The 26,328-nt window shown below is 44.0% G+C and overlaps 1 protein-coding gene across 4 annotated transcripts in view; it reads right to left on the bottom strand.

Annotated features, from left to right (window-relative positions):
- Positions 1 to 185: 185 nt before the first annotated feature.
- grik4 (glutamate receptor, ionotropic, kainate 4) overlaps positions 186 to 26,328 on the bottom strand; it is a 316,509-nt gene continuing 290,366 nt past the window's right edge. For 3 of the 4 annotated variants that reach the window (XM_084350733.1, XM_084350734.1, XM_084350735.1), the window contains 9 exons: positions 25,890 to 26,093; positions 21,903 to 22,016; positions 14,226 to 14,335; positions 12,506 to 12,679; positions 11,506 to 11,671; positions 10,585 to 10,810; positions 9,427 to 9,555; positions 9,204 to 9,322; positions 186 to 7,419 (listed from right to left, as the gene is read on the bottom strand). In XM_084350733.1, the coding sequence (XP_084206859.1) occupies positions 7,030 to 7,419; positions 9,204 to 9,322; positions 9,427 to 9,555; positions 10,585 to 10,810; positions 11,506 to 11,671; positions 12,506 to 12,679; positions 14,226 to 14,335; positions 21,903 to 22,016; positions 25,890 to 26,093 (1,632 nt within the window). In that variant the 3' untranslated portion in view covers positions 186 to 7,029. Of the gene's footprint in view, positions 7,420 to 7,740; positions 7,817 to 9,203; positions 9,323 to 9,426; positions 9,556 to 10,584; positions 10,811 to 11,505; positions 11,672 to 12,505; positions 12,680 to 14,225; positions 14,336 to 21,902; positions 22,017 to 25,889; positions 26,094 to 26,328 lie in introns of those variants that run through there. The other variant, XM_084350736.1, reaches the window with a different exon arrangement.

Genomic DNA, 26,328 nt, shown 5'->3' with positions numbered 1-26,328 from the left:
AACAACAGCTGTCAGCGAACAAAAGGCTGCCTTGACAGCGTCTCACCTTGGAGAGAATTCTTTGCACTCTGAATACCTTTTCTCTGAGCACACAACAACAACCACAACAACAAGCCTTTTTATGCAATTAATTGCCAGCAAATCAATGGGAAAAGCTCTCACTTAAAAATGTGCAACAGTCTCACTTTGAATCAGGTAGTTTTCACTGATAGTCTGGTACGTGTTTTAATTGGTATTCTCAGATCCAGTGCTCATTAGTGGCTGTTAGGGGGTGGAGGTATACGTCGCACACTCTTAACCTTGGGAAAGCTGCTGTCAGGGAAGAGAAAGCAATTGTTTGGGAAAGTGGTGCAATGATGGCAGTCGAACTGGAATTAATCGATTTAACAATTGCTGTTAGAAGAGCAGTTATATACCCAAAATATTCTGAACATCATGTCTAGACATCCCAGTTTAAATAGTTTGGCTTCCTAAAACCCGACACAAAAATAGGAACTTAAAGGAGACCTGTAATGCTTTTTCATTTTTTCCCCCTTTCCTTCAGTGTCTCGACAGTTTCTCTCTTCCACAGAAAACACTGCTCCTGAAGTGCCTGAAAAGCCTCATCAGTAGTCCCACCTTCAATTATGTGACTTACTGACATCACACCGTGTCACACATTTGCATAATCTATGACTAAAGACACAGGAGGGTTTTTCCCATTTCCTTCAATGTTTTGTGGGTTCTTGTGCATTTAGAAGTTCTTGAAGGTTAAAAAGGTCCGCACCAGCAGAAGCTCCTCTCTCCCACAAAAAACACTGCTCCTGAAACGCCTCGTCAGTAGTCTCACCTTTATTTCCGTGACTTTATGACATCACACTGCATCACAATGTCAAAGAATTTGCATGATTCAGCAGTTAGTTTGGCATTAAAAACTTAATTTAGCACAGCTGCTCTGCTGTTGTTAGCAGCGTTGACTCAGGAGGGGGTGGGCCTTAAAGAGACAGGAGCTAAAACAGTGTTTCAGACAGAGGGGGAATACATTGCTGCAGCTCTGGACAGTGTGAGAAAACTGATGTGAGAATAAAAGCATGTAAACCTATTCTAGCAGTGACCCAAAATAAAATCATGAACCTGAAAATGAGCATGATATGTCTCCTTTAATGGTTTGGCGTCCTAGATTCGGACACATAGCTTGTGAGGCAAAAAAGAGGATTTCATGTGAGCAAAATGGAAAAAAAACATTTGTTTACACAGAAGTGGAAGTGTTTGTTCAAGTATGGGATGTGAGCAGGGAAATCGGTATTGCTGTGTCCTACAACTAGGTAAGCATGAGGAGTGAAGCGTATATTCACACACCTCTGCAGGCACTCATTGCTCATCATGGGCTCCATAAATCCAACAGCAGCTAGGCAGTGGTGGGTAGAGGGTGCACTGAATTTATGGACCTGGAGCACCAGAGGCAGAAGGAGAGGCATGAGCACTATGAAATAAGTTGGACACAGCAGTGACATACAGGTGGCACTGAGTGTATGAGCGCGTGTGCCAATCCCGTGAGAGTTATGAGGGTGTGTGCGCTGCGGATGTGCACTGTGACATGCAGGTTGGTGACAAAACATGTCATCTCTGACGCTGCAGTGGAGCGATGGCGAGACAGGCACTCGGAGAGGAGAGAGAGGCAGTCTGAATTAAACCGTAAATCAGATGCAGGGTGTTGTTTGTGTGGCGTTCACTTGCTATCCTGAGGAGAGAAGAAATATCTACTGAAAATCACAGTGATAGATGGACTATGGGTGAGTGGATGCGAGTGTAGCACATGAGTGAGTTGTTAAACTCATTAGCCTCCGTTAAGACTTCCCACCCGCGCCAATTCTCAGCTGTTCGACTGATTCACAAGTGTGCAGACGTTAATTCAGTTACGGGAGAGAGGCGGGAGGTAGATGCATCAGCTCCTTCTGGTTCACTCAACAATCCTAATGTTTACTGAGCTTGAAACCCATACATCCTCCTCTCTGCGTGCACATATGTCACAACAAAACAGGTGCACACTGCCTGAAAATTTCCCCCTAGTTGAACAATAAAAACTCGGAAAACAAAGTGCACTCAGACGCTATTCAGCCTGACAGATCTGAGCTGCTCAGAAGGTCAAATACATCAGAATAAAGAAGAGACAAAAGCAGAACCCCGCGGGACCGGAGGTTTGTTTTAAGAAATGTATTTATAATGGAATAAAAATGTCAACATAGGAAAATAAAGCATATAAAATATAGCAGCCAAACCCTGCCATCTCTCTCAGTGGTCTCCCAGCGAAGGTCGCCCAGTGTTTCAGTGGGATTTGTTTTAATTCTTACTCTACTGCTCCTCGTGCCTCCAAGGTAATTGGCAATCTCATTCCAACTACGCTTGATTTAGCACCCCTGTAAATGTTTTTAGTGTTTAAGAAGTTTGCATCGGGTGCAGCGAGAGCCTTCTTGCTCTTGTGGGTTTCTTAGTGACATTCAGCAAATGGATAGAAACTTCTTTTATAAAACTGGTAATGAAATGTGGGTGTTTTTTTTCTTAGTTTTTTTGCTCGGCAATGTTGCCTTTAACAAGGTATTATATAAAGAAATGTAGAAACTGACTGGAGTTGTTTTTTTTCACCATGATGCTCACAATCTGTGTCCATATGTGTTTCTAAATGGCATAACGTGTCCATATACAAACATTATACAGGTCTGTTTCTCTCTGATCTATAAACACAATCAACTTCAAGTTACTGTTGCAACACTTTGGACCATTACTGGGGAACCCTGTTGATCATACTGTATTTACACACCATCTGTAGCACAACAATACTTCATTACTTGAGGATTAGGAGCAGTGGCACTACTGACGCCTCGGCACATGATAACATAAAGCCTTTTGTGACTCCCATACATTTCTGCGGGGTGCAGAATCAAACAGATTGCATGCTGTTTCAAACACCAGCTTGCTCTTGTGGGAGTTCAGACTCACCGCAGACCTGAGTCGAAATGCCATCTGAAGTCCTCAAACACACGTTTGCAGCGACCGACTGAACTGACATTAAATAACCCCTCAAATAGAAACTCTACTCATTTGTGATTCGAGTCAGCCAAATGTTAAGAGCCGTCCGTTCACTGAAAACTCGATGTATTAGTACAGTTGTGCTAATACTGCAGTCCACTGCAGGTCTGTCAGTGCTCAATCCACCACAGCATCACATGTTCATCAGCCTCTGAAACAGCAAACCAATCATGGGCAGTCATGCAATAACAGGTGCTTCAAAAAGTATAGAGGCAGTCTGGGTGAACTCATATGTGGGAGATGTAACTGTGGAGATGAAATTATAAAACAAATGACAGGGAGGGTTCAACAATAACAGTGTGACGTGTGTGTGAGATGAGATGACAGTAACATAAACACAGTGAATGATCTCTAATGTGTTTTACTGTCTCGGAGAGAAAACTGCTCCTTCCAGTATTTGAGTTATTCCTCCATCAGTTATCACAGTTCTTACCGTTAGAGAAATGGTTAGTCTAGAGGCAAAACTGAGGGTTAAAGGGACAGTTCACCCAAAATGAAAAATATATTTTTCGTCTTACCTGTAGTGCTATTTATCTGTCTAGATAATTTCAGTCTGAGTCACAGTGTCTTGGAGATATTGGCTGTAGAGATGTCCGCCTTCTCTTGAACACAATGGAAAAACACCCCCTCCAGAAATCATGAATCACAGACCTTGTTGTGAGCAGTTTCGAGTAGGATCTATTTTCCTGCACCGCACAAGGAAGCGTGGATCTACCCATGGTTGAGAGGCTAGCATACTAAGCTACATTAACTAAGCTAGCTACCATTACAGTTCAGCCGAGGACGACGCCATTACTGTTTACGCTGTGCGCTGTCATAAACAGGGTCTCATTAAAAACTTGGTCTTTCACTCAGATGGGCGTGTTTTTGCAGGATGTGGCAGTGCATGAGCTCTGTGACCGTCTCAACCCTGTTTGGGTGGTTGTGAAGTTTTCTGCCAGAAAGCCTTTTGGAAAGTTAGGCCTTTAGGTTATACAGTATAAAAATACACTACTACATTTCTCATTGTAAGTCGTCCAAGATGAAGGGATCTTGCACATGACTCGAGTTTGCATCCCATGTGTAACCAGAGTTTTATTTTACGGATTTTTATTTAATTTAAAAGAATATTTTCAGCTTTCAGTGACAGTTTGGTTCGGTTTAGGCAATAAAACTACTTGGTTAGATCACCTAAATAAAAAATAATCTCTGTCTCTGAAGTTACAAGTGACGAGACACCCAGTGCGAGCCGACGAGAACTCGCATCAGGCACACAAACACAGTGTGTAACACAGTGCTGTCACAAACATGAGCCTCTCATCCATAAGCGGGAGCATGATTCCTTCTGCAGGGTAGAAAGATGAATAGTTCCTACATAAAACTGTTCACAATAAGGTCTGTGGATTATCTTGAGTAACCGGGTCATGATTTTCTGAGAATTGCTGTTGAGTCTTTCAGATTGGCACTACAAGCCGAGGGCCATCTAGTTTGTATTATATTCGAAAGAAGGCAGACGTCTCTCCAGCCGATACTCCAAACCTCGGTAACACACACCAAATAAATCTAGATGGATGAATAGCACGACAGGGAAGATGAAATACATGAGCTGTCCCTTTAATTTTTGAAGGCTGAAAGGCCCTTTCACTCTCAGATTTGGAAACTATTCACTTCTTGATGGGAGAGGATGCTGAATTGTCTGCCAGATTTTAATGTTCTTTCTCTCAAGGAGAGTTGTACTCTTTGTGAAAGGCCATCTCAATTCTGTGTGTTATTTTTGTCTAACACCGACTAGTTTCTTGTTCATTTCGTGAACTTTGCGAGATTTTCATTGGCTTCTTTATGTGTTTTGATTTGTGTGTGAGATACATTGAGAGAGTGAAATGTGCCCTATTGACTGAAAAACAAACGAATGAACAAAAAAAACCCCAAAACATAATGAATAATCAAGAGATCGGACACCAAGTTTAACATTCACTCCTTTCCCTGCCTGCTGCCATATACAGACAGTTTCTCACCATGACAACCTGCAGGTAAGACAGAAAGTGAGCTCGGTTTAATAACAGTACAAGAGAGATACTGCAGCGGTACCTTCAAGCTGTGTCGAGTTGGTGGCCTAGTTTTGAGGGACGGTGATTGACAGACCCTGATGGGCAGATTCAAAATGATGGACACATCAGAGATAAGCACAGAGCAGTGTAGACAGGTGGATGACCGCTGATTCCCACTGTGCAACAGTCAGGCTATCATACAGTAACACCTTCAAACCCGTCGGTTCACTGGGGAAATATTAAGTTACATGTCACACTCTTGGCAGAAAGTAAGCCAAGAATCCTGTTGCTGGTGGTTTGTTGTTGTTGTTTCACTTCTGGAGGTACGGTTGCTATAATGCAGAAACAGTTGACCGAATCATCTTTCTGTTTCGTTCTTTAACGGTTTGCATTAAAAATCCATCTCTTCACACATCCAGATCTTCATTGACTGTTTTTTTTAATCCCAGAACAAACAAACTGACCTTAAAGGACAACACATTTTCATACTGTTTTGCTTTGTTTATATGTGCCACCTTTTTTTAGCTTCAAACAGTGTGCCGTGGACCTTATTTTCCTCTGATAACAGCTTGTTTGTTCAGTTATGGAAAAAATAAATATTTTTGAGTTTGCATTATTACCTCATATTAAAATCCTGGGTTGGGATTTCTTCTCCAAAACTAAATGTGTCCCTTTATAGACCTCATTAATATATTCTAAGTTTGGTTTAGCTTCTTGCTAAACAAAAGTATGAAAATGCCAGCGTGAATATGGGCTGATCTGAACTGAAATACTCCTCGCCAGCAGTGTGTAAAACTTCACATTCAATAAAAGTTTAACTGCCTTGACATTTACAAGAATTCAAGCACAACTGCTGATACAAAAACTTTTTTTACTTTGCTTTTGGTTGGCTCTGATAAATGCTGGGTTTCGTTCGGTTTCACTGGCTTGTCCTCATGAAACATCATTAAAAACACGTGAGAAGGAGAGAAAAAGGAGACTGTGTGTACATTTTTAAGCGAGAGATCATAAAGAGGACAGGTGATGGGACAGTGAATGCGTCATGGCGTCAAAGATGTAGACAGATGGAGGAGAAAGTAACACAGAGGAAGAAGGACGTCGATGGATGTCTTTGTGTTTGTGTTTTTAAGCAGGTATTCAAAACAGGAAATCATTCTTTCAGCCACCACTTCAGCAGATGATCATCCGATGAGCACCTGCAAACACCTCTGGACATGCATCGCTGTCTTTCAGAGATACCAACAGTTAAAACATTTTTTAATAGAATATCACTACTATAAAAGAAGTCCGTGTGTGTGTACGTCTCTGTTTGTTTGTTCTCTAGGATCAGTTGAGTTTGTTGTCTTCTCAAGGCTGTGGTGCTTTCTTCAGCCACAAGATAATACTTATGGTTTTTGGCACTTTCAAAATAAAAGGATCTGAAGGATGACCTTGCATTAGTCTGTTCATCTTTGCAGCTCTTCAGAGGCAATATACGTTCATACAGTAAATTGTCAGATAAAAAACGGAACTTGTTGAAAGTTTCTCTTTTTTAAAGAACGATAGAATAACAATATTCAGTACTGATAATCAAACAGAGGACAGAAATAATTTAAAAAGGAGAAAAAAAGAAACAGCACAATGATAAATGACTGAAAATACTGCATAGTACAAATGCCCCGTAGCTGTTTTTGTCTGTCCTGTTTTACACGGTACAAAGGGCCAACAGGGACAGACTGCAACGAGACAGACTCATCAGTTTCTCCTATGACGAAGGAAAAAATTCACCCAAGGAGAATCCAAAACTGACTACCGGCTGTTGCCTCGAGGGCAAAACAAAGTTTGCAGCCTTGTCCTGCCCTTTAAGATCAAGCTCCGAATGGCTGAATCAAAACACCACATGATCTTTGTTCCCTGGAAAGTAGAGAGGTGGCTTTTGGGAGAGAATCGCCGGGCGTTATTCAGGTTCACTACTATTTGTGGTCTTGTCCCACTCTATGCTCTCCTCACTGTGCGTGGGAGAAGGGAGGGCCCCGGTGGCCCCCGCCGGACGCATCCTCAGTCCCTGGAAGCGCCGGCACTCAGGGCAAATGCGGATGTGGCTGCACCCCCTAGCAACCAGGGCAGCCTCCTGTGCCAGTCTGTGGGAGAGGGGTTCAGGCAGTCCGGTGCCCCCGCACAGCTTGCCATTGCTGAGGCTGACGGCGGCAGCTCGCGCCCGACGCTCCTCCAGGGGTAAGGGCCGCGGACGCATCAATGAAGCCGCCCGCCGGCGCCTCACCTGCAGGCTGTCGCGACACAGGACGATCCCCTGGAGCTCCCGCAGCATCTCCTCACACACTGACTGCTGCAAGCACACACACAGGGAGAGAAAGATAGAGGGAGAGGGGGATAAGAGAGGGAGAGAGAGGGAGAGAGGCCAGACAACTCACTGACTGACTGACTTGATCAGGACAGACTGAAGGATGTCATGTCACAGACACATAACACATACATCTCATGGTTATCTTTATAAAGTGGGAACAACAGTAAAAATAACAACACATATAGTAGATGTTTTGCTTGTCAGACACATACAGACACAGAACGCACACATTTTATCTCCTGGACTGATGATCGAGTGCTGCATTGGATATCTACAGGATGTAAACTCAAACAATGACAGACATGAAACTGCAGCTCAAGAGCAAAGCAGGAGAATCTAATCGTCAATCCACACATGCTGCACACGAGCACGGTGACAACTATACAGACACATACAGGCATAAACCCAAACACACACACACACACGCACGCATACGCACACAAACAAACACAGAGGGTTCACAAGTTAGAGTGAGACATCGATCTGTGCTGCTCAAACAGAAGAAATCACATGAGTTGGTTTTTGACTTTCACATTCTGAACGTTTATTGAATTAAAATCACAGTGTGGAGTCCATTCGAAAAGACAATTATCAGATAATTTTTCTCTAAAGGGATCACATCGGAGATAATTATAACACTGCATGCACGTCTTTCTCTGATGTTTTGCTGGACTGTTTCTTTTTTTTAATGTCGTCCTCTCACTAAAAGAATGATCATTTTCTGATAAATTTGTCCTAATGAAAACGGACACATGTTGTGTCTAGTCTAGTCCAGATGAAGCTACATCGAAATGTATTGGATTATATATATTATTCTGAATAATCATTTATACAGTTTTTAGGATTATAATAATCACACACACTGTGTAAACCACTTTAAACTTCTAACAATAAAAAATGCTTGGAGTTGCCTTTTTCTCTGTGTAGAGAAGAAATTTATTGTATCGATGGTCCGTTATTAAAGGCGCACTATGTAGCTTTAGGGAAAAAAATTCAGGAAAATAATATTTACAATATTAATTTAGGTAATGATGCAAATAATGCAGCAGTTACATCGTTAGGAATAAGGTCCCAGAACACTGTTTGACGCTAGAAAGGTAGCTGCTTAGAAGGGACCTGCTAACACAAACAAAGTAAGTAGTTTGTTTATTCAGTTTATTCAGTTGCGAAAATCAGTAAGTGAAATTTGTTCTTTTCTTTTCTTTTCTTTTCCTCAAACTTCTCCCTCAAACCTACATAGTGCACCTTTAAAGTTCTGGTTGACGGCCAAAACTAGTCCGTCACCGCCCATCATTCACCACTGCAGGGATGAATGGCTTCTGGTCTCTAGATGTGCACACAATGCCAGACATCTTTCGAGTAAAAAGATAATTGGATTAAGGCTAAGATAAAACAATCACGAGTAAAATCTCATCGGCAGCACCCTGTTAGCACATATCTCCATCAATACGATCCAGCTACATTCAATATGCTATATTATATCTAAAAATCTATGTAATATATATATGAATGAATCTACTACAGCTATAAATAGAAAATAATCCATATATGCATGTACTCTGAGTGAGGTATAAGTGAGGTATATCTTTGGTTTTGTGCTGGTTATGTCTCATAAGCCGGACAGAGGGAGGGAGACCAGAGGAGGAAGAGGAGGAAGAAGATTCCTGCTACACTTCCTGTCAAAGCCTAGCAGCTCCGCGAGGGGGAGGGTACCAGGGAGGGGAGAGGGAGACAAAGCAGATGCAGGTTAGATAGCCCTCTCTCACCTCATTTCCTGGCGCCTGCCTTAACATCCAGACAAACTCCAGCACCGCCATGAAGATAGCCACCAGCAGGCCACACACCAGCACCACGAATATCCCGCCGATGTTCTCCATGCCAAGACCTGCAGACAGCAGGGCGTGTCGGGAGAGGTGAGGGAGGTGACAGGAAGAGCGACAGGTAAAAGAAGGCAAAGGAGAAGCTGACGAGGATAAAGCGGAGACAAACCTTTGGCACGGTGGTCCTCCTCCTTTGGACACTTGCCACCATCCCACCATTTCCTCTTAAGGATCTCTAAGCGATTGTCCTCCTGCATTTTGAGGATGGCCAGGTCAAACTCATCACGGTACACCGAGCCTGCGGGGGAAGGGAGGTAAAAAGCTCACAACTGCACGCAAAATCTCCTCGCTAATGTCCACTGCATGAAACGGCTCTACTTAACTAGGGCAAAAGTAGTCTAATACAACAGCGCTTCCTTTGATTAGCATGCAGTCTTCCTGATTATGTAAATTATACGGTTGCATTGAATAAAATAAATGTATCCAGGATTTAAAGTAGATTATGTTTAATTAACAATTTCCTTCAACATCTGCCTCTCTCCAGTGCCAACAAATGACATCATCACGACGTCCCCCTCTGATTCGCTGTGGTAGATTTGAAATGATGTCACTCCCTTAGGAAACTTTTGTTTCAACCAAAAAAAATCAAGATTTCAAATATAAGATTAAAGGGCTGTCAGTGTTCTGTAGGTCATGACACAGTATGAAACATCATCCAGTAAAGACTGAGTTTATCTCCCCTTTATAGATCAAAGGCAGAGAAATTAATCTTGTTTACTTTAAGGTAAACGCCTGCAGTTTGACTCCAGCCTGAGATCAAAGTGTGTGTGAAGCCTGTGTTTATTACGTTCGGAGCAGCCGCGGAGTCGAGCAGAAACAGTTCCATGTTCAACGGGAACAATATTTCAAATTCCCTTTCTCTCGTCTTTCTCTCACTTCTCCCATCACAGCGTGGAAACAGCCGCTCTATTAAAGTCTGGCACGAAGTCTCTTTTAGTTTCTCACTGTTTGCATCATTTTCCCCCATGATAGCAGCTAATGGTTCGGCTTTTCCGGGGCTTTTCTTTCAATTACGCTCTCCATTGTGACGTTTACGGTGTATCCTCCAACTAATGCCCCTGCTCTCTCTGTTCCCTTCTTCATAGCTTCGATGTGAATCATACAGTATATTCCAGAAAAAACACAAGCTTTTCTTCATTGTACGCTGAACTTCCTCTCCCCTCTACTTCTCTAATAAACTTCTGCTGTCTGAGCTGCTGATATCCATCAGGTCTCCCACTCTTCTTACTTTTAATCCTTCTTTCCCCATCATCTCCACCAAACTCACCCAGTGGCATGCCGATGCCGTAGCCCTTGGTGTCCAGCAGTCCTCCGATCTGAGTGAGGTTGCAGTTCCTCTGGCGGTAGTACTCGTTCATGGTGCTCTCCAGCAAGTAGGCATAGTTGGAGTTGAGGACACGGGCGATGCCCTCCTCCGTGCTCTTCACGAACACGCTGGGCTGCTTCGAGTGCATGAAGTTCCACATGCGCTGGTAGGTCTGGTAGCGAGAGTTCTGCGGAAGAGTCAGATGTGGGAGAAAAGAAAGTCTATCAGTCTCAGATACATATCTTTTTTTTCATGTTTCGGAGCAGTGAAGGTTGGTTTTCATTTATTTTTCATTTCCTCGACCGATGGGTTTATTCAAACGCTCTGATTTCTCCTGCAGTTCAATGTGAATGTTTTTCTTTGGCACATCTTTTTCCACCTGAGTTTAAAACAGAATCTTCACTTAACATCGCGCCCTGTCCTCTTCTTTCACTCGGCCTGCCTTCTCTGACTCATTCAAGGTCCATTGGATGTGAGAGTGCAAAGAAAGACGAGGATAACGTCTCTCTTTTCTTCCCATATCATCCCTCACTGTCTCTCTCCCTGTAACACACTCTGTTTCTCACACTCTCGCTCTCTCTCGTAGGTCAACTCTGAGAGGATGAAAGAGGACAGTGTGTGCCTCTCTCAGGGCCCCGGACAGTGCCCCATCTCCCCAAGGAGAATGATATTGAATGGTTGTGGCAAGGAACAGACAGGAAACAGATAAAACCTGTGGTTAAAGGAGGAAGACAGGAAGGACAGGAAGGTGATGAGGACGATAACATCGCTGATGGCCCATTGATCACTGCAGGCTCTTAGGTGAGTCGGTGTGTCTCTGGGCGGCTTTGATTTAAGAGTACAAACAATCTATCACAGGTAATGATGTGTTTAACCTCTGACCTGGAAGAAGGTCATTGTGGATCCTCCGTGCATGGTGCCGTACTCGATTGCCGTCTGATCTGCCAGGTCGTCCACTGACTCTATCGGCACCTCCATCCTCTGGACTGTAAGGAAGGCAGCCAGGTTGGCGGTGTAGGATGAGATGATGATTAATGTGAAGGCCCACCTGTGGAGGGAAAGCAGGGGACAAGAACATATGTATTCACCTATAAAAGTATGTAAATGGGCAGGTTGCTGTATGAAGATAGATTGTCTGGGTGAAAAGTGTTGGAGGATTAAAATAACTGCGCACCTGAGAGGAGGAGACACGGCAGGATTTTCAGTGGATGGATGAATGGGTGGGTGTGTATGGGTAAAGGTGACAATGCTCGGTTTGGATGAAGGGAAGTGAAGTTTTAGCTGCAAAGGCAGACATACACATACAACAGCTGCGTTTACATGGACCCTAATATACCACTTATAATCAGAATAAATGCAAACTCAGTCGGAAGAGACTGATCCAATCCAGCCTGATCTGAATGTAGTTTTCGATCAGATCGAGAGTTGGTTGAAAGGCTCCAAACAGAAGTTGTTCAAACAAGTGTTTGAAGAAGGGACCGAAGCCGGGAATCCACTGAACCACTGACCAAATCAAGAACTGCTGGAGAAGTTTGAGGGCAGCCTACTAACCCAGACAGACTTACTGTATGGATGAGCTGATGGGAGACACACATCTTTATTACATCACTTTTTTTCTCGTAAACAGTTAAGTTAGAATCTCTAATCAGAATGATTTCAATCAGATTAAAGAAACATTCTCCGTACAAACGCAGCTACTGTCTCATGTATGCACATGCACACTGCCATCACTATCTCATCTCGAACCCTGATGTCCTGGAAATCTGAAATGAAGCTTCACATCAAAGATGAAATGCATTCCATGATGGAGCAAGATGCACAAAATTAAATTGAATGTGTGGATTTGAAAGCTGCAGAAACATGCACTCATGTCTGTACTGACCAGACGCCGCTGACACAACGCGTGGAGAGAGCTCTGGGAGCAATGGTGGATCCTTGCTGCATGAAGCCTCCGACAGGGAACCAGAAACTGTTGCCGAGCGAGTACTGGTTGATCAGCAGGTTACAGCGACCTTTCAGACAGGGGTGAGGGTTGTACCACTCATAAGGTGTCAATCTGGGGAGACAATGGAGGGAGAATCAGAGGAGGAACACAGCCAGCAAGAGCGGGAATGAGCGTTGGATTAAGCATTCTGATGAGAGCAAAACTCAGGAGACAGAGAGCGAGAGGAGCGGAGTGGAAAAAGAAAGGCAGAGATGGAAGAGGTGCAAAACAGCTCTAACAATCAACTGCAGCACAAAGTCACCTTGGCTCTCCCGAGAGAGAATCAACCCGCTTTTCTTTCCCCATGTGCTGCCTACTTAAACAGCGGGGGTGAGGGAAATGTAATTGGTATGTTCGAGTGGTGCTGCATGAAGCTGAAGTTATGTGACAACTCTGTTGCGTGCTAAAAAAAATTGTAGAATTTTCTTCGGATCTGCTGAAAAAGTATTTAGGGTTTATAAGGAAAGTACGTTTAAAGGATAACGTCACACTTTTTAAGCACACAGTGAGTCATTACTGTAGCTATTGCATTGTTGCCATATTAATACCGTAAATACGACCTTTCTGAGTTCGATTCTTTCCCTGAAACTACATAGTGCACCTTTTAAGCAACAACCACTACTGTTGAAAATCTACCTTTGTGACTCGTGCGGAAATGTCCTCAGACAAGCTTATGTATTAAAGTGTTATTCATGATAGGTTCAGGCACCTTTGCCTACTTCCTTCCTCATTCTCTGACTCTTTCTTTCTGGAAGTTACAGTGACACGCGACCAAATGAAAGGCACCTTGAACAAAATTGCAGATTTCAACGTTGGAATAAAGTAAGTACACTGTAAAACCTGTGACGTGACTTTACTTAAAAGAAGCGAGGAAACCGATTACCTCAAGATCACCAAGTAAAACTGGTTAAGCTTGTGCAACTTTTAATATTAGTGTATGTAATCATTCCTCCTGTTCATAAATTCAGTGGGAAGTTCGGTCTTTGTGTTTCCTGAGCTGTGGAAGAGAAATAATATCACAATGAAGGAATATCATCCCACAAACTGACTGTAACATCAGTAGCGACACACACTTGATTCGTCCAATACAGACTGCTGAAGCCTAGTATTGCTTTTTTGCAATATCCGCACAGAAAGGGGATTTAGTTCCTGTCTCTTCAACTGGAATTGCATTAGGAAAGGATCACTTTTGACCAGAAACAATTACTGTTGTTGTTCATGCGACAATTACAGTAGAGCACCTATAAACTCTGTTCAGAGAGGTAATACATCTACCTGTCTGGGGAATGATAACTTGGTTTCAGTTGGTGTTACATAAATACATAAGGTGTCTTCATATGATAATTTAATAATATTTCCATTGTATAAGCAGTGATATTCTGTGCCAGTTCCCTCCCTGACCAGCAGGTGTCAGTATGATGCTGGAGACCCACCGTGGGGAGGAGAGCAGCTCTTTCTCCGTCGTGTGGAGGAACTAGAGACTCAAGAGAGGCGAGGGAACAGACACCTGTTTCCTCCCGCAAACAAACGTTTTTGTGTTCTCACTCTCTGTTCCCCCCCCCCCCTTTATTTGTGTCTCACTTGATCTCTGAGTGTGTTTTACTGGTGAGCTCTTTACCTGGCCACCAGAAAGAGGACGCAGCTGACAGCCAAGTAGGCCAGGAGCATGAAGAGCCAGACTCCAGGGGAGAAGGGATCCAGGAAGGAGAAGTAACCAGGCCTACGTCCCTGAAACACACAGACACACACAGACACACACACACACACACACACAGCGAAGGGGTTAAAATCATTAAAGCCTGCGCAGACTGCAACACTTTGATCCTGTGTTCAAATCAAACAAGCCGACGCAACATGGCCTGTGGTTGAACTGGGTGGTGGGAGGTTAAATGCTTACTTGTAGAGGTGCAGATGAAGTAATTAGCATGTGAAAGAACCTCTAAATCTCTTGCGTCACCTCTGTACAGTGAGTACCGGGATTAACTGACGTGAAATGTTGCTGAATTTCAGTGTCGATTCTTTTGCCCCAGGCCCAATTTGGTCTGTGTTTAACAATTTAACAATTTAGAGCCGCCTGTGTAATTTGGAAAAGATGAAAAAGGTGACTGGGACAGTAAATAAAGGGATTTTGATGTGATAAGCATAGCTTTCCCTGTCCTAAACTGATAGCACTATAATTATATGAATCTCATTTGCATGTAAACATTCAGATCAACATTGTATGAAAGCACAAACTCAGTCTCCCATGAATTGTCAACACAGTGGCGCAGGGCTGGGTATTGATACAACATCGCAGATAAGAGGTTTTATTTCAGGGATTCTGGTGCTGAAAAAAAAAAAAAAAATCACTGAATTAATTGTCCTAACAACTTCCTGTTAATCGGTATATAGCATGCTTTCACATGAAATTACGTTTGATGGGGCCAATTAGAGGTCATAATTATTAACAACAGCAGTCTTCACAAGGTTGCACGCAGTACAGAGAGAAAGGTCATAAAAGCAAGTAAGCCATTACAGCTACATTAAAAACAAATTCATTTCTGTGACCTATAGTTGACGTCCTGTATGGCTGGGAGCTCGGAGAGAAGAAAAAAAGGGAAAGAGGATAATAACTCTGGCTAGCTGTGCCAAAGCAGCTATGTATGGGTTTGGACTGGTAACCAGTGGTAGAGGAGATAAAGTGGGTTCCCAGCTAGTAGACCAATGGGAATATAGCAGCTAACTCCTAATGTTTAATTATCACCAACAGCTATTGTCCTCTAAATGAAAACCAATTACTGGTGAACCACTGCCAAGTATGAGAGTGATTGTCTGTGCTTATTTATGTGTGTGTGGTGCTCATATTTCTTATGTGCATGTGCGGCATATAGCGCAGCGAGGGAATATTAGCCATTTACAAACGGATGCACGTCCACCATCTGTTAATGACTCTGAAATGGAGGTGGCTCTCAGGGCCGGCGAGGCAGTTAAACAGCCGAGGTGATCAAACAACCAAATGTCCAAGAGTTGTTAAGAGAAGGACACGCTCGATCACAGAGAACTTCCTTATCGTCTGCTTCAACAGGCAGCAACCAATCATTTCTCAATGTTGTCTTCTTCTTCAGTGAGTTTTCTAGGTTCTTGCAAAAGGTCAATGGCCGCACCAACAGAAGCTCCTCTCTCCCGCAGAAACACTGCTCCTCGAACGCCTCGTCAGTAGTCCCGCCTTTAATCCTGTGACTTCGCCATGTCACACGTTTGCATAATGTATGCCTGGCGGTTAGTTTGGTATGTAAGAATTGATTAAGCATAGTTGCTCTGCTGTTGTTAGAGGTGCTGGCTCAGGCATGTGTGAGCTGACCAATCAGAGCATACTGGGTATTCAGGAGGAGGGGCTTAAAGAGACGGGCTAAAACAGAGCGTTTCAGACAGAGGGGTTACAGCGCTGCAGCACCTGACAGTATGAGGAAACTGGAACTGTTTTTTGAGCATCTCAGCTTGTACACCTGTTCTAGTAGTAACCCAAAATAAAATTAGGAACCTGCAAATAAACACAATATGTCTCCTTTAACAAAAGAAATCCCAACAAGGTTCTCCAAAACACTGCAACATTACATTTCTGAGGCCCTCCAAAATTTAATTTGCACCAAGAGGGTGAAATTATTTTGGTGGGCATTTGTTATGATAAACGAACCCCCATTTAGACTGGCGCAGAGACGAAAAATTCATTAATGCGCCTGTAATCACTTGCATATTAGCGGTGCAGAAAGCAGGAGAGGAGAGTGAGATTCAGCATAATTTTTTGAGAGATTAAAATCTGCCTGCCAGTTCCTAATGCGTGTCCGTCTATCTATAGAGTGTGATGCTCGAGATGATGATGATAGCTGCCTGAAAATAGAACAGTGGAATGGTGAAACACCCAATGGCCATCTGAGAGGTCCTGAGATACTTCTGTTGTAGTATCACTGCCAAGCTGCCTCTCACTGGCACTGGGATTATAAGGGTAACAGCACGATGTGCTGACATGAGTCCTCCTGTTTGCTGGTCCAGTTTGGTGCATGCTGAATCAGCGTTTTGTTAACTGCTTGCCCCGCTTGTCCACAACTTAAGCTCCCACCAAGGTGCTATTATTAAGATGAAGAGAGCTGCGGAGACTCCCGAGCCAACAGATGGTGAAGAAATGAAGGTGCAGGAGAGCGGATCAGAAATAGAGACAGAGAGGAATGTAAGGAGAGACAGAGATCACAAAGACAACAGGAAAACAGCAGGAGCTGCTGAGAAGTCTTGACTCTGGTGCTGTAATATGTCGGCTTTAAGACTCTGAGACAAAGGTTTCAGGAGTTGGAGGAGGAATTATCCTTAGTGAGGCTTCAAGAGACACACTAATTAGCACACAGAGACTCATGTTTCAAAATGCGTCTGGATGTTTTCTCTGGAACATTGTTTTCCATCTTTATAAACATTTTAGGTCTTGTTACAGTGAGTCCTAGAAAGAACAGGCTTAATCATTCTCAGTTTAATGATCATATGACCACTGTGATGACCATGTTGTTGTTCCTATGATGTCTGCCATTATGTGATGTTTTTAAAGCTGCACTATTTAATATTTCGATACAAAAGAATGGATCAAATTACACCCGGCTGCAGGTCCTCTCAGTTCTACAATGTTTTAGTGCCTTTCAGCTCATTGTTTTGATTTTAATGCAGCAACTTGAGTGCTTTCGTTCACTCTGTGCTCAGAACTAATCCATTCATCTAGGCAGCTTTAATAATGTGCCGGTGTCGTGTTTACAGCCCAAAATCTGTTCATGCAGGTTGAAAGTTGCTTTGCCAATATTTTCTAAGTTCACAGTGCACTGCTGAAACCTTGTTCGAGTGGCGGTGGCCCACAGGACAGGCTGACTGACTCCTGCTTCCTTTGATGTACAGAAATTATGAAACAGTGCATCTGTCCTTCACAAGTGGCCTTCCTCTGATTCATCTCACACTCACTGATGTTAGCACAGCTATAAATAACTTATTCCTGCAAATATTGAGCATATTTAGCGATTCATAACTTATTAGTGATGAACTGATTTGAGAGAGAGAGGCACCTCCCAGTCCGTCTCATTGTTTAAACACTCAGCTCATATAGGTGGTCTGCTCTCTCTTCATTTCCGAAGGTGAGTCTGTGCGTGCAAGACAGACTGACAGGAGCTGTGTGTTTGTGTGTGTGTGTGCTTGTGTTTCAAAGCTTGTCAGCAGCTGTCAATGCTGTCAGTCAACCCCAGCAGGGCAGATACAGTACGTGCTTGGGCGACCGGGTGCACAGAGAGCACCGGGGCTGAACGCAGTGGCAGCAGGTAGTTGATTTCCGGCTGGGGGAAACACAGCAAGCATGGCTAATCTGGTAGTTACTGTTTAATGGGAGATATACACTCGGAAGAGACGGAAGATTCTGAAAATATGATGTATAATGACCTCACAGATTAGTTTTAGTTGCCTCGGCGCATGAGTTAGATATTAAGCCGGCTGCAATAAACAAGCAGCAAATGTGAGTATATGAGCGCACATTATGGCCACAGGTTACTCCGGCTCTTCACACATAAACATTTGCTGCCGCGTTTAAATTATTTTTATTAGAGGCAGGAATGATTTTATAGAGGTTTATCGTCACGTTAAGATGATAAGAGGGCGAAAGGCAAATCAAAGGGCGGACGAGAACGGAGACGTGCTACAGAGGGCGAAACACCCTTTATGACCTGTTTTTACGAGTGCATCTCAACAAATAGAATAGCGAGGAATTGCTCCCCATTACAGTATGCGCCGGTGCCTTCTCCCTCTTAACACGCAGATGAAGGGCTCGTTCATTTTACCTTGCGCTGCCCTTGCTCTTCCCTCAACTTCTCTCAACTGTCCCTCCTTCAACCCGCCCCTCCCTCCCCAGCCCTCCGTCTCTCTCGAGGGATCGCCGGCATGCCAGGAGGGTGGCTGAAGGAGCTGGTGAGGTTATCCAGTCAAGGATTTCACCTAGTCATCCTGCCTCTTGGTATTCATACCACACCGTTGCCCCCCGAGGCTGCCTGCCTGCATACTGACTCACTGAAGGAGACTTCCCATTGTCATTTCAACTCTCGCTCTCTCCTCTGCTCTCATTTCTCCATCGTCTCTCCACCCCTTCTGCTCCTCTTTCTACCTATTTCTCGCTCATTCTCTTTCATGTTGTCTTTCTTCCTCTCCCTCCCTGTGTCTCCAACCAACCTTCTGTCCTTTTTTTTCCCTCTTTGATAGTGTGTGCATTTCTAATTGTGTCAGAGCAGAAGCTGTCAGCTGTTACGGCTGTTGAGATAGCCGCAGGGGCAATCTACGGAGAGCGGTTGATTTGGCAGAGGTCACAGGGTTATATTCACAACAACATCCTGCTGCCTCTCGGGCTCGCCAGGTTGTCTGGCTTTATGTCTGTGTGTTTTGAACATGTGAGACTGTCTTTGTACTGTTACGTGTGTGTTTGTGTAATTTTGTCTGAGGTCGTGTGTGGCCAGAGAGTCAATAAAGCTCCGTATGCCGCACTCTTCCCCTCAGGGCAGCTGCTGAATTTGACACGGCCTCCACACACCCCTAATTAACTCCTATGTCTAATTAAACGCCACTCTCTCTTTCTCTTATACACACACACACACACTCGCTTGCACTGTCTCACAGTTCCCAAAATGAAGGAAATGTTTAAAATGTGGAACTGGCACAGATGTAGTGCTGGGATCTTGGGGTTATAGCATGCGGCTTTGTGTCGCACAGATGATGAATGTAATGGGAGCGATGGCTTTTATGAGATGAGGTTGACAGTAGCTCCGGGTTACGTCTGAGTTCATAACTCTGACGTCCAATTCACATATTTTACAGGCTGCTGAGGTGAGGGTGTGCTCTTTGATTTGTGTGGAAAAGCAAATCAAATTTATTAAATGGCCTCAAACCACATGCATGACTCCAAGGACAAACACCGTATGATATACAGTATTACATGAGTGCATATAGTACTACAAGGCACAAAAGCTGGAGAATCCTGACAGGTAGAGCTCATCTTCTGCAGACAAGTTGTCTGAGATTTCATTTCAGTGTCAGAATGAGTGATCGAGGCAACAGTGACCCCCCTTCAGAGAATCAGATCCACTGTCTTTTCGTGTAACATAACACACTGGCACAAAATCATGTGACAGGTAATTAAGTGTTTTAATTTGCCGCTGCTCTAAATGCTCCAAGGAAAACCTGACTGTGACGGTTTTAATAGTGGAGGAACTGGAGTTTCTTTCTTGTTATTTCTTTTGGCTGTTTCATACAGGAAATTAAAGGAGAGCTATTATGCTTTTTAGCGTTTTTCCTTTCCTTCAGTGTTTTATATAGCTTCTTCTGCATGGAAACGGTCTTGAAAGTTAAAAAACGCCAAAAGCTCCTCTCTCCCACAGAAAACACTGCCCCTGAAAAGCCTCGTCAGTAGCCCCCCCTTCACCTCCGCGACTGTGACATCACACTACGTCACCATGTCACATATTTGCAAATTTTTGCCTAGCAGCTACTTTGGCACATAAAAATGAGTTTAGCACAGCTGCTCTGTTATTGTTTGCGATGCTGGGTCAGGCATGTGAGAGCTGACCAGTCAGAGCAGACTGAATAATCAGGCTTTTTGAGCATTAAAGTATGTACACATATTCTAGTAGCAACCCAAAATAAAATGATGAACCTGAAAATGAGCATAATATGTTATATGTGTGTTATTTTACCAAACAAGATTATGCCTTTTACTATTCTGTTGTTGAGGAAAATATTGCCCACATCGATTGGCTCAGAATGTGTCACAGCTTGATACGCAGAAATGAATGACAAGATAAACAACAAAAGAGATAAACAGTGTGTGTGTGTGTTGTACAGATGTACGACACGCACACACTGACAAAGAGGAGGGATGGGGATTGAATGGCCCATGTAGTCTGAGGGTAATTAAAACCCAACAGGCGCCTTTATTTTATTGCATTTGCCATTCTTATTGATCAGACTGAAATTTTCATTTAAAGTTTGAAATAAGAAGCAGAGCCCCTTGTAGAAATGCCTCAGATCAATAGTCAGTGGATTAGAACTAAACAAGTGCAGTCACAGAAATTCAAACATCGAATTTCAGAGCCATGCAGGGGGACTGCCCTGAGTCAGATCTGAAAGGATGCCGAGGGGCGATTGGGGAGTAAAGACAAGGGACATCTCTCATCAGGTACTTTACTAATTTCTCACTTTTCAAAAACTCCTTTAACGAGTGCTATATCTCAACATTCTGCATGTCTTATTGACCTTATACCCAGGGTTTTTTTTCGTCAACTGGGTCAAGTCTGTGCTTCCTCAGCTCTGTGCCTCTGTGTGTGCTAGCCCTGAGGGACATCGGCTCCATATCACCCCCTCAAGCTGCCACCCGCCTGCCTGCCTCCTACTTCAGAGGTGATACGCGACCCAGCAGCCAATTGAGTCCCTCACTGCTACACCTATTAGCGCTGTGCGCCGACTATGGGAAGGTGAGGAGGAGGGAGGCGTACAGGAGCATGAGGGAATGTGTGTAAATGCCCCTCTGGGATACTCCACTAATGTTAGCGAGGGCACATGGCAGAACACCTCAGCTCGGACTGTATCCGTTGCCATACTGGCCTCTGCTGTGTCACCTTGGGTTTTGGGGAGGACTGATGATTAATGGGCCACTGACTCTGCAAACACTGGCTCATTTCCACCTGCACTGCTGGTTGTTTCGCTGTTTCTTGCTTGGGCCTGCTCTCTGCGGAGCATGGAGGGCGCTGCTTGTGTGAATAAGATTACCAAACCCATTCCGAGGGCAAGCAGAAAACAACTGCGAAACTGCTACATTCGTCAGGAAGTTCACACAGTAAAACGGGCCATCTGGTGCTGGCAGGATGGGGGGCCGCAGCAACAGAAGGAGGAAACGGGCAAACACGGGAGAAGTGAAAGGAACTGGACACTACGAAAAAGTTGCGGGGAAAAGAAAGGCGAGGATGTCAGGAAGGGAGACGGCGAGAGGAAGGGTTGGGGGAGAGGAGGAACGAAGGAAGAGGAGGGTATGGCCTTGAAAACACACAGCTACAGGGGAAAGGGAGCAGCTGAGAGGTAAAGGAGGCAATAAGTTGCACAGGAGGAGAGTTTGTGGAGGGATTTGGACAAACTAAGAGAGACAGGCCAAAAGGTAGAGTGGTTCTTTTCCAGCCATTAGACAAGGCTCGAAAGCCTGCTGTGGTATGTCCAAAGAGCTTTAGGATTTACTGGAGGAGTGTGTATGTGGGCGCTAACTCACCAGGTGGACGCGGTACATGATGCTGATGCCGAGGGTCATGAAGGGCTTGGAGAAGTCTATGACCTTTTCCCGCTCCGCTGTGATGGTCAGGCCCGCGACTGCCAGGTCAGCTTTCTGAAACAGAGAAGGTGAGTAAATACATGTGAACACACAGCCAAAGACTCGAACACAGCCGTGAGCCGTAAGAGTTTATGACATAACCAATAATTTAAGTGCCTGAAAAGAAGACGAGGATGACATAAGTAGTGGGCTACTAGATGCTAATTCTCTAATAATTCCCTTTTGTATCCCATAGCCTCTTTGTCTGCCAATAGCGCTATCTTTGGTGAAGATAATCCAGCACTGGCAGTGTGTGAGTATGTGTGTGTGTGTGTGTGTGTGTGTGTGTGTGTGTGTGTGCGTGCAGGGCACAAGAGAGATCAGGGTAACCATTGTGGCCGGCCCAGGGAACGCTGTCAAGACAAATCACTTGACAAAGCAACGGCTGGTAAAACATACACTTAGAGGCACACAGACACACACTCACACACATAGAAACGGTCAATGTACGGTGAATGCCGTATGGCTCCCTGCTAATAATACAGGCCAGCAAAGTGCAACTGCAAGGGATTTTTCATCTCCCTGAGGAGCAAAGAGTGAAAGCAGCAATGCATTGCTCTTTGTCTGCTGCAGGAGAACTAAGAGGATTGGGGAGATGGAGAGGAATGGGAGGATGAGAGGGAGGAGAAAGGAGCTCTGCTGCAGCGGCGGAGGCAGCACTGCAGACGTCACTCAAAATCCACAACACAGTGTTCGCATCTCCGGGAAAAGAGAGGGACATCAGAGAGAGCGTTTTTGACTACAACTTTCATTTTGATGTTATGTGGAATTTTTTTTTTTTTCCTGTGATTATTCAAAACACCAAAGAATGACATTTAGAGCTTCACCTAAAAGCCCCGATCCCGCTGTTTCTGTGCTCCAATTATCGCATTACGCTTAAAATTTTCGCCACTGTAACCTCGCCCCTGTTGCCCTATCCACTGCCCTACCCTGCATCATCAGCTGTGCCAGGCCTCCAACTTTCATTTCTCTTTCTCTGTCTTTGGAAATGTGATCGCCCGCTCCCAGCGCCGGAAGGAGGAAGCCACACGCAGGCAATTTCAACAAAGAAAGTCACTGATCCTTTGAAAAATGAAGACACACAAGCGTCCTAACAGCCGCTGAAATATTTATGCGACGATAGAATATTAATGTTGATTACTGGATTCCTCTGCCTGCCTGCTGTTGTGCCTTCTAGTATAACTGGAAAAAAAAAACCACAATGCAATGTCGACTGTTCAATATTGCATCATACCTGTTTTCGCTTCAGTCGTATCATGCTAAACTGGTAAAAGTTAAATAACACTTGAATGTGAATGTAAGCGATGAATTAAACATAACCCTCCAGGACGAAGTGTTTGTCTTGAAGAGTTTAGTCATTGGTGATGCCTCTCTTCTTTAACTGCAGCACTATGCATTAAGGAACCAGGACATACTGTACTTAGACTGGTCTGGATCTCTCCTGGCATGTCTCGTTGTGAGCCCAGGCTGTCTGACACCCGTCAAACTAATCAGCCTCATACAGTGAAATATTGTTCAGTCTGAACAGCACTGGCAGGGACGCAGATATTAGCTGTCTGGAAACTTTTCAACTTTCATCCATTAAACCAGCAACCTGTCTTTGTATTCCTACGCCATACCCTCCATCCGCTTCTAAGCTTTTATCCAAACAAGCTTGAGCCTTTCTGTCCACTGTGGAACATCCCTCCAGATGTCCCTCTACCCCATGGCAAATCCATCTCGAGCACCCCTCGAGACTTTCCCTTCGCCCCTTGCCTTGCCACTCCAGCTGCTGCTTGAAACACATGTTGACCCTCCTGAAGGTCAGCCTTCCACAGGCTACTTGCGTGGGACGAGGGTGGTGGCAGGCTGTGACAGTAACACGAGCAGGCACTCATTTGCTTTACATACTTAATGGCTTTGCCCTCCATTAGCCCACAGAATTAAGACAGATCACCTCTTCGGATCGCCTCAGTCCCTGCCTACTTCATTCCTCTTTTCCTTTTGCTCATTTCACTTCTTTTCCTCCCTTATCTGCCTGTTAACAGCCACATACAGTGAAGCTGGAAGAGTGTAGGACCTCACTTAGAGATTTAACTGCAACAACATAGACTGATTCAGGAGGAAAGGCTGTTAAGGTCAGTTCGGACGGCTTCAGGAAAGGAGCTGACAGGGAACATGCCACCAACAAGCCGTGACTGTTTCGGAAAACACAGTGCTTAAGCTGAAAAGGCCAACTGCTGAATGAAAAATAGAGTGTATGACATGAAGTAAAGCTGCTAGCTGTGAACTATAGGAGAGCTGGGCGATAGACTTTTGTATGTGTGAGTGCCTTTAGGACATGCTTTGGACATTGGTGTGCTTACATGTCGACACCGTTCAAAAGCTTGGAATCGCCTGCCACAAAAGCTTGATTCGCTGCAGTCAGATGGCTGACAGGCATACTCTACATTTCTGAATGGTCTTTCATGCTTTTAGGTTATAGAAAGTCCTCTTTACAGATAGATGCTATTTTGTATGAAGGGTTTGGAAAACAGTACAGTACATACAATGGTTCAACCACACTGGTAATTTAAAGGGCAGAGAGAGATGAAGATACCTGTGAGCAACAGTTAGATAAGAATTTAAGAAATCACCGGTCGTGGGTGAAATGAAATTGGAAGCTTGGCATCAAAATCTGTACAGAGTTAAAAAGAAACTTCTTGTTTTAGTGTCAACTGTGCAATATAATATGCTAGAATAATAACAAGCTATTCTTTTTCATTTGTTTCTTTCCCTTCAGTGTGTTTTATAGGTTCATATGCATGTAAGCGTTCTTGAAAGTTAAGAAGCTCAAAGTCTGCCTCTCTCCCACAGAAAACACTGCTCCTGAAACGCCTCGTCAGTAGTCCCGCCTTAAATTTGGTGACTTTGTGACATCACGCTACATCACTACGTCACACGTTTGCATAATTTAAACCGAGTGGCTAGTTTGGCACGTAAGAATTGATTTAGCACAGCAGCTCCGTTGTTGTTAGCACTGCAGGCTCAGGCGTGTGTGAGCTGGCCAATCAGAGCCAACTGGATATTCAGGAGGAGGGGCCTTAAAGAGACAGGAGCTAAAACAGAGTGTTTCAGACAGAGGGGGAATACAGTACAAAATGTTAACCTGGTCTAGTGATATCCCAAAATAAAATTAAGAACCTGAAAATGAGCATAATACGTCCCTTTTGAAACTTCAAACTAATAGCTATTTTAAAATCTTCTTGTTAATCAGTGTGCCATTTCAGTCTTAAGGTTAACAGTAAGTTTAATTATGACACTACATCAAAATTTTAATTTGCAATGGATCTGTAATTGTATTTCATCAGTATGACAACCTGCAAAGAAAAGCAATAATAATTTTTTTTTTCCCCATAATCAGGACAATGTAATTATATATGAGAGCGCTGTACACAACTGCTGCTATCTGCTATCTTAATGAAAACATTCACATCAACTGGAGGCCAGAGGCTGCGTACCAGCTGAACATGCTTTGGACAGACAAATCACAGTTTAAACCTATTCAATCTAACCAGTGGAGTAGACTGCAGAGGGCCCAAAGGAAAATGGGTTCCCAAAATATTTAGAGCTCAATTACAAGCACCGTTGGTGGTTTCAATAATGATCTAGGGTCGGTTACACTTTTCTGGACCGGAAAACAAAGTCAAGACCAGAGGGTATTTGGGGGAAATGTTACAACAGTATTCTCCCCTGTTGTGCAACATTATGTGGAGGTCTTAATCATTTAATTATTCTTCTTTTAGGGCCCAAACTATTTCAAATGTAATGTAATGTGGTGTGTGAATTATTCTGTTTATATCTATTGTAAGCCATTATTGAAGAAAACATCAATATATCCGGACTGTGTATGTGTAGGTAATCACATACCCTTGAGATGAGCTCTCCGACCATGCCAGTCCACGTTCCATTGGCTCCAGGAACCCCGTACAGCCTGTCGCCGACCAGACGGATGCGGTACTTGAACTTGAGAATATCTGCCAGCTCCTTCAGCATGTCCACACAGAAACCCTCGTAGCGGTCATTTCCCTCCAGGTCCTGATGGTTCGGCCGCAGCATCACATATGGATTCTCCTGCAAGACACACACACACACACACACACACACACACACACGGTTTGAATTGTAGACGGTGCATCTCTTACTGACTGTCTATGCATGGAAGCACGACGAAGCACGGGCATTGATAAAATACTGACAGACGTTTTACAGCGACAAAAAATAAATACTATACTTTTTTATTGCATTTGAAGGGGACGCTAGAGGTGATAAAGTTTTTTCTTTTGACTTTCTTTCTGACTTGTGGAAA

Source organism: Pagrus pagrus, assembly GCF_965226575.1.
Source record: "Pagrus pagrus genome assembly, chromosome: 4".
In the NCBI taxonomy this organism is placed as follows: domain Eukaryota; kingdom Metazoa; phylum Chordata; class Actinopteri; order Spariformes; family Sparidae; genus Pagrus; species Pagrus pagrus.
The sequence above is the reverse complement of the archived record's forward strand: the minus strand, read 5'-3'. Positions and strand labels throughout refer to the sequence as shown.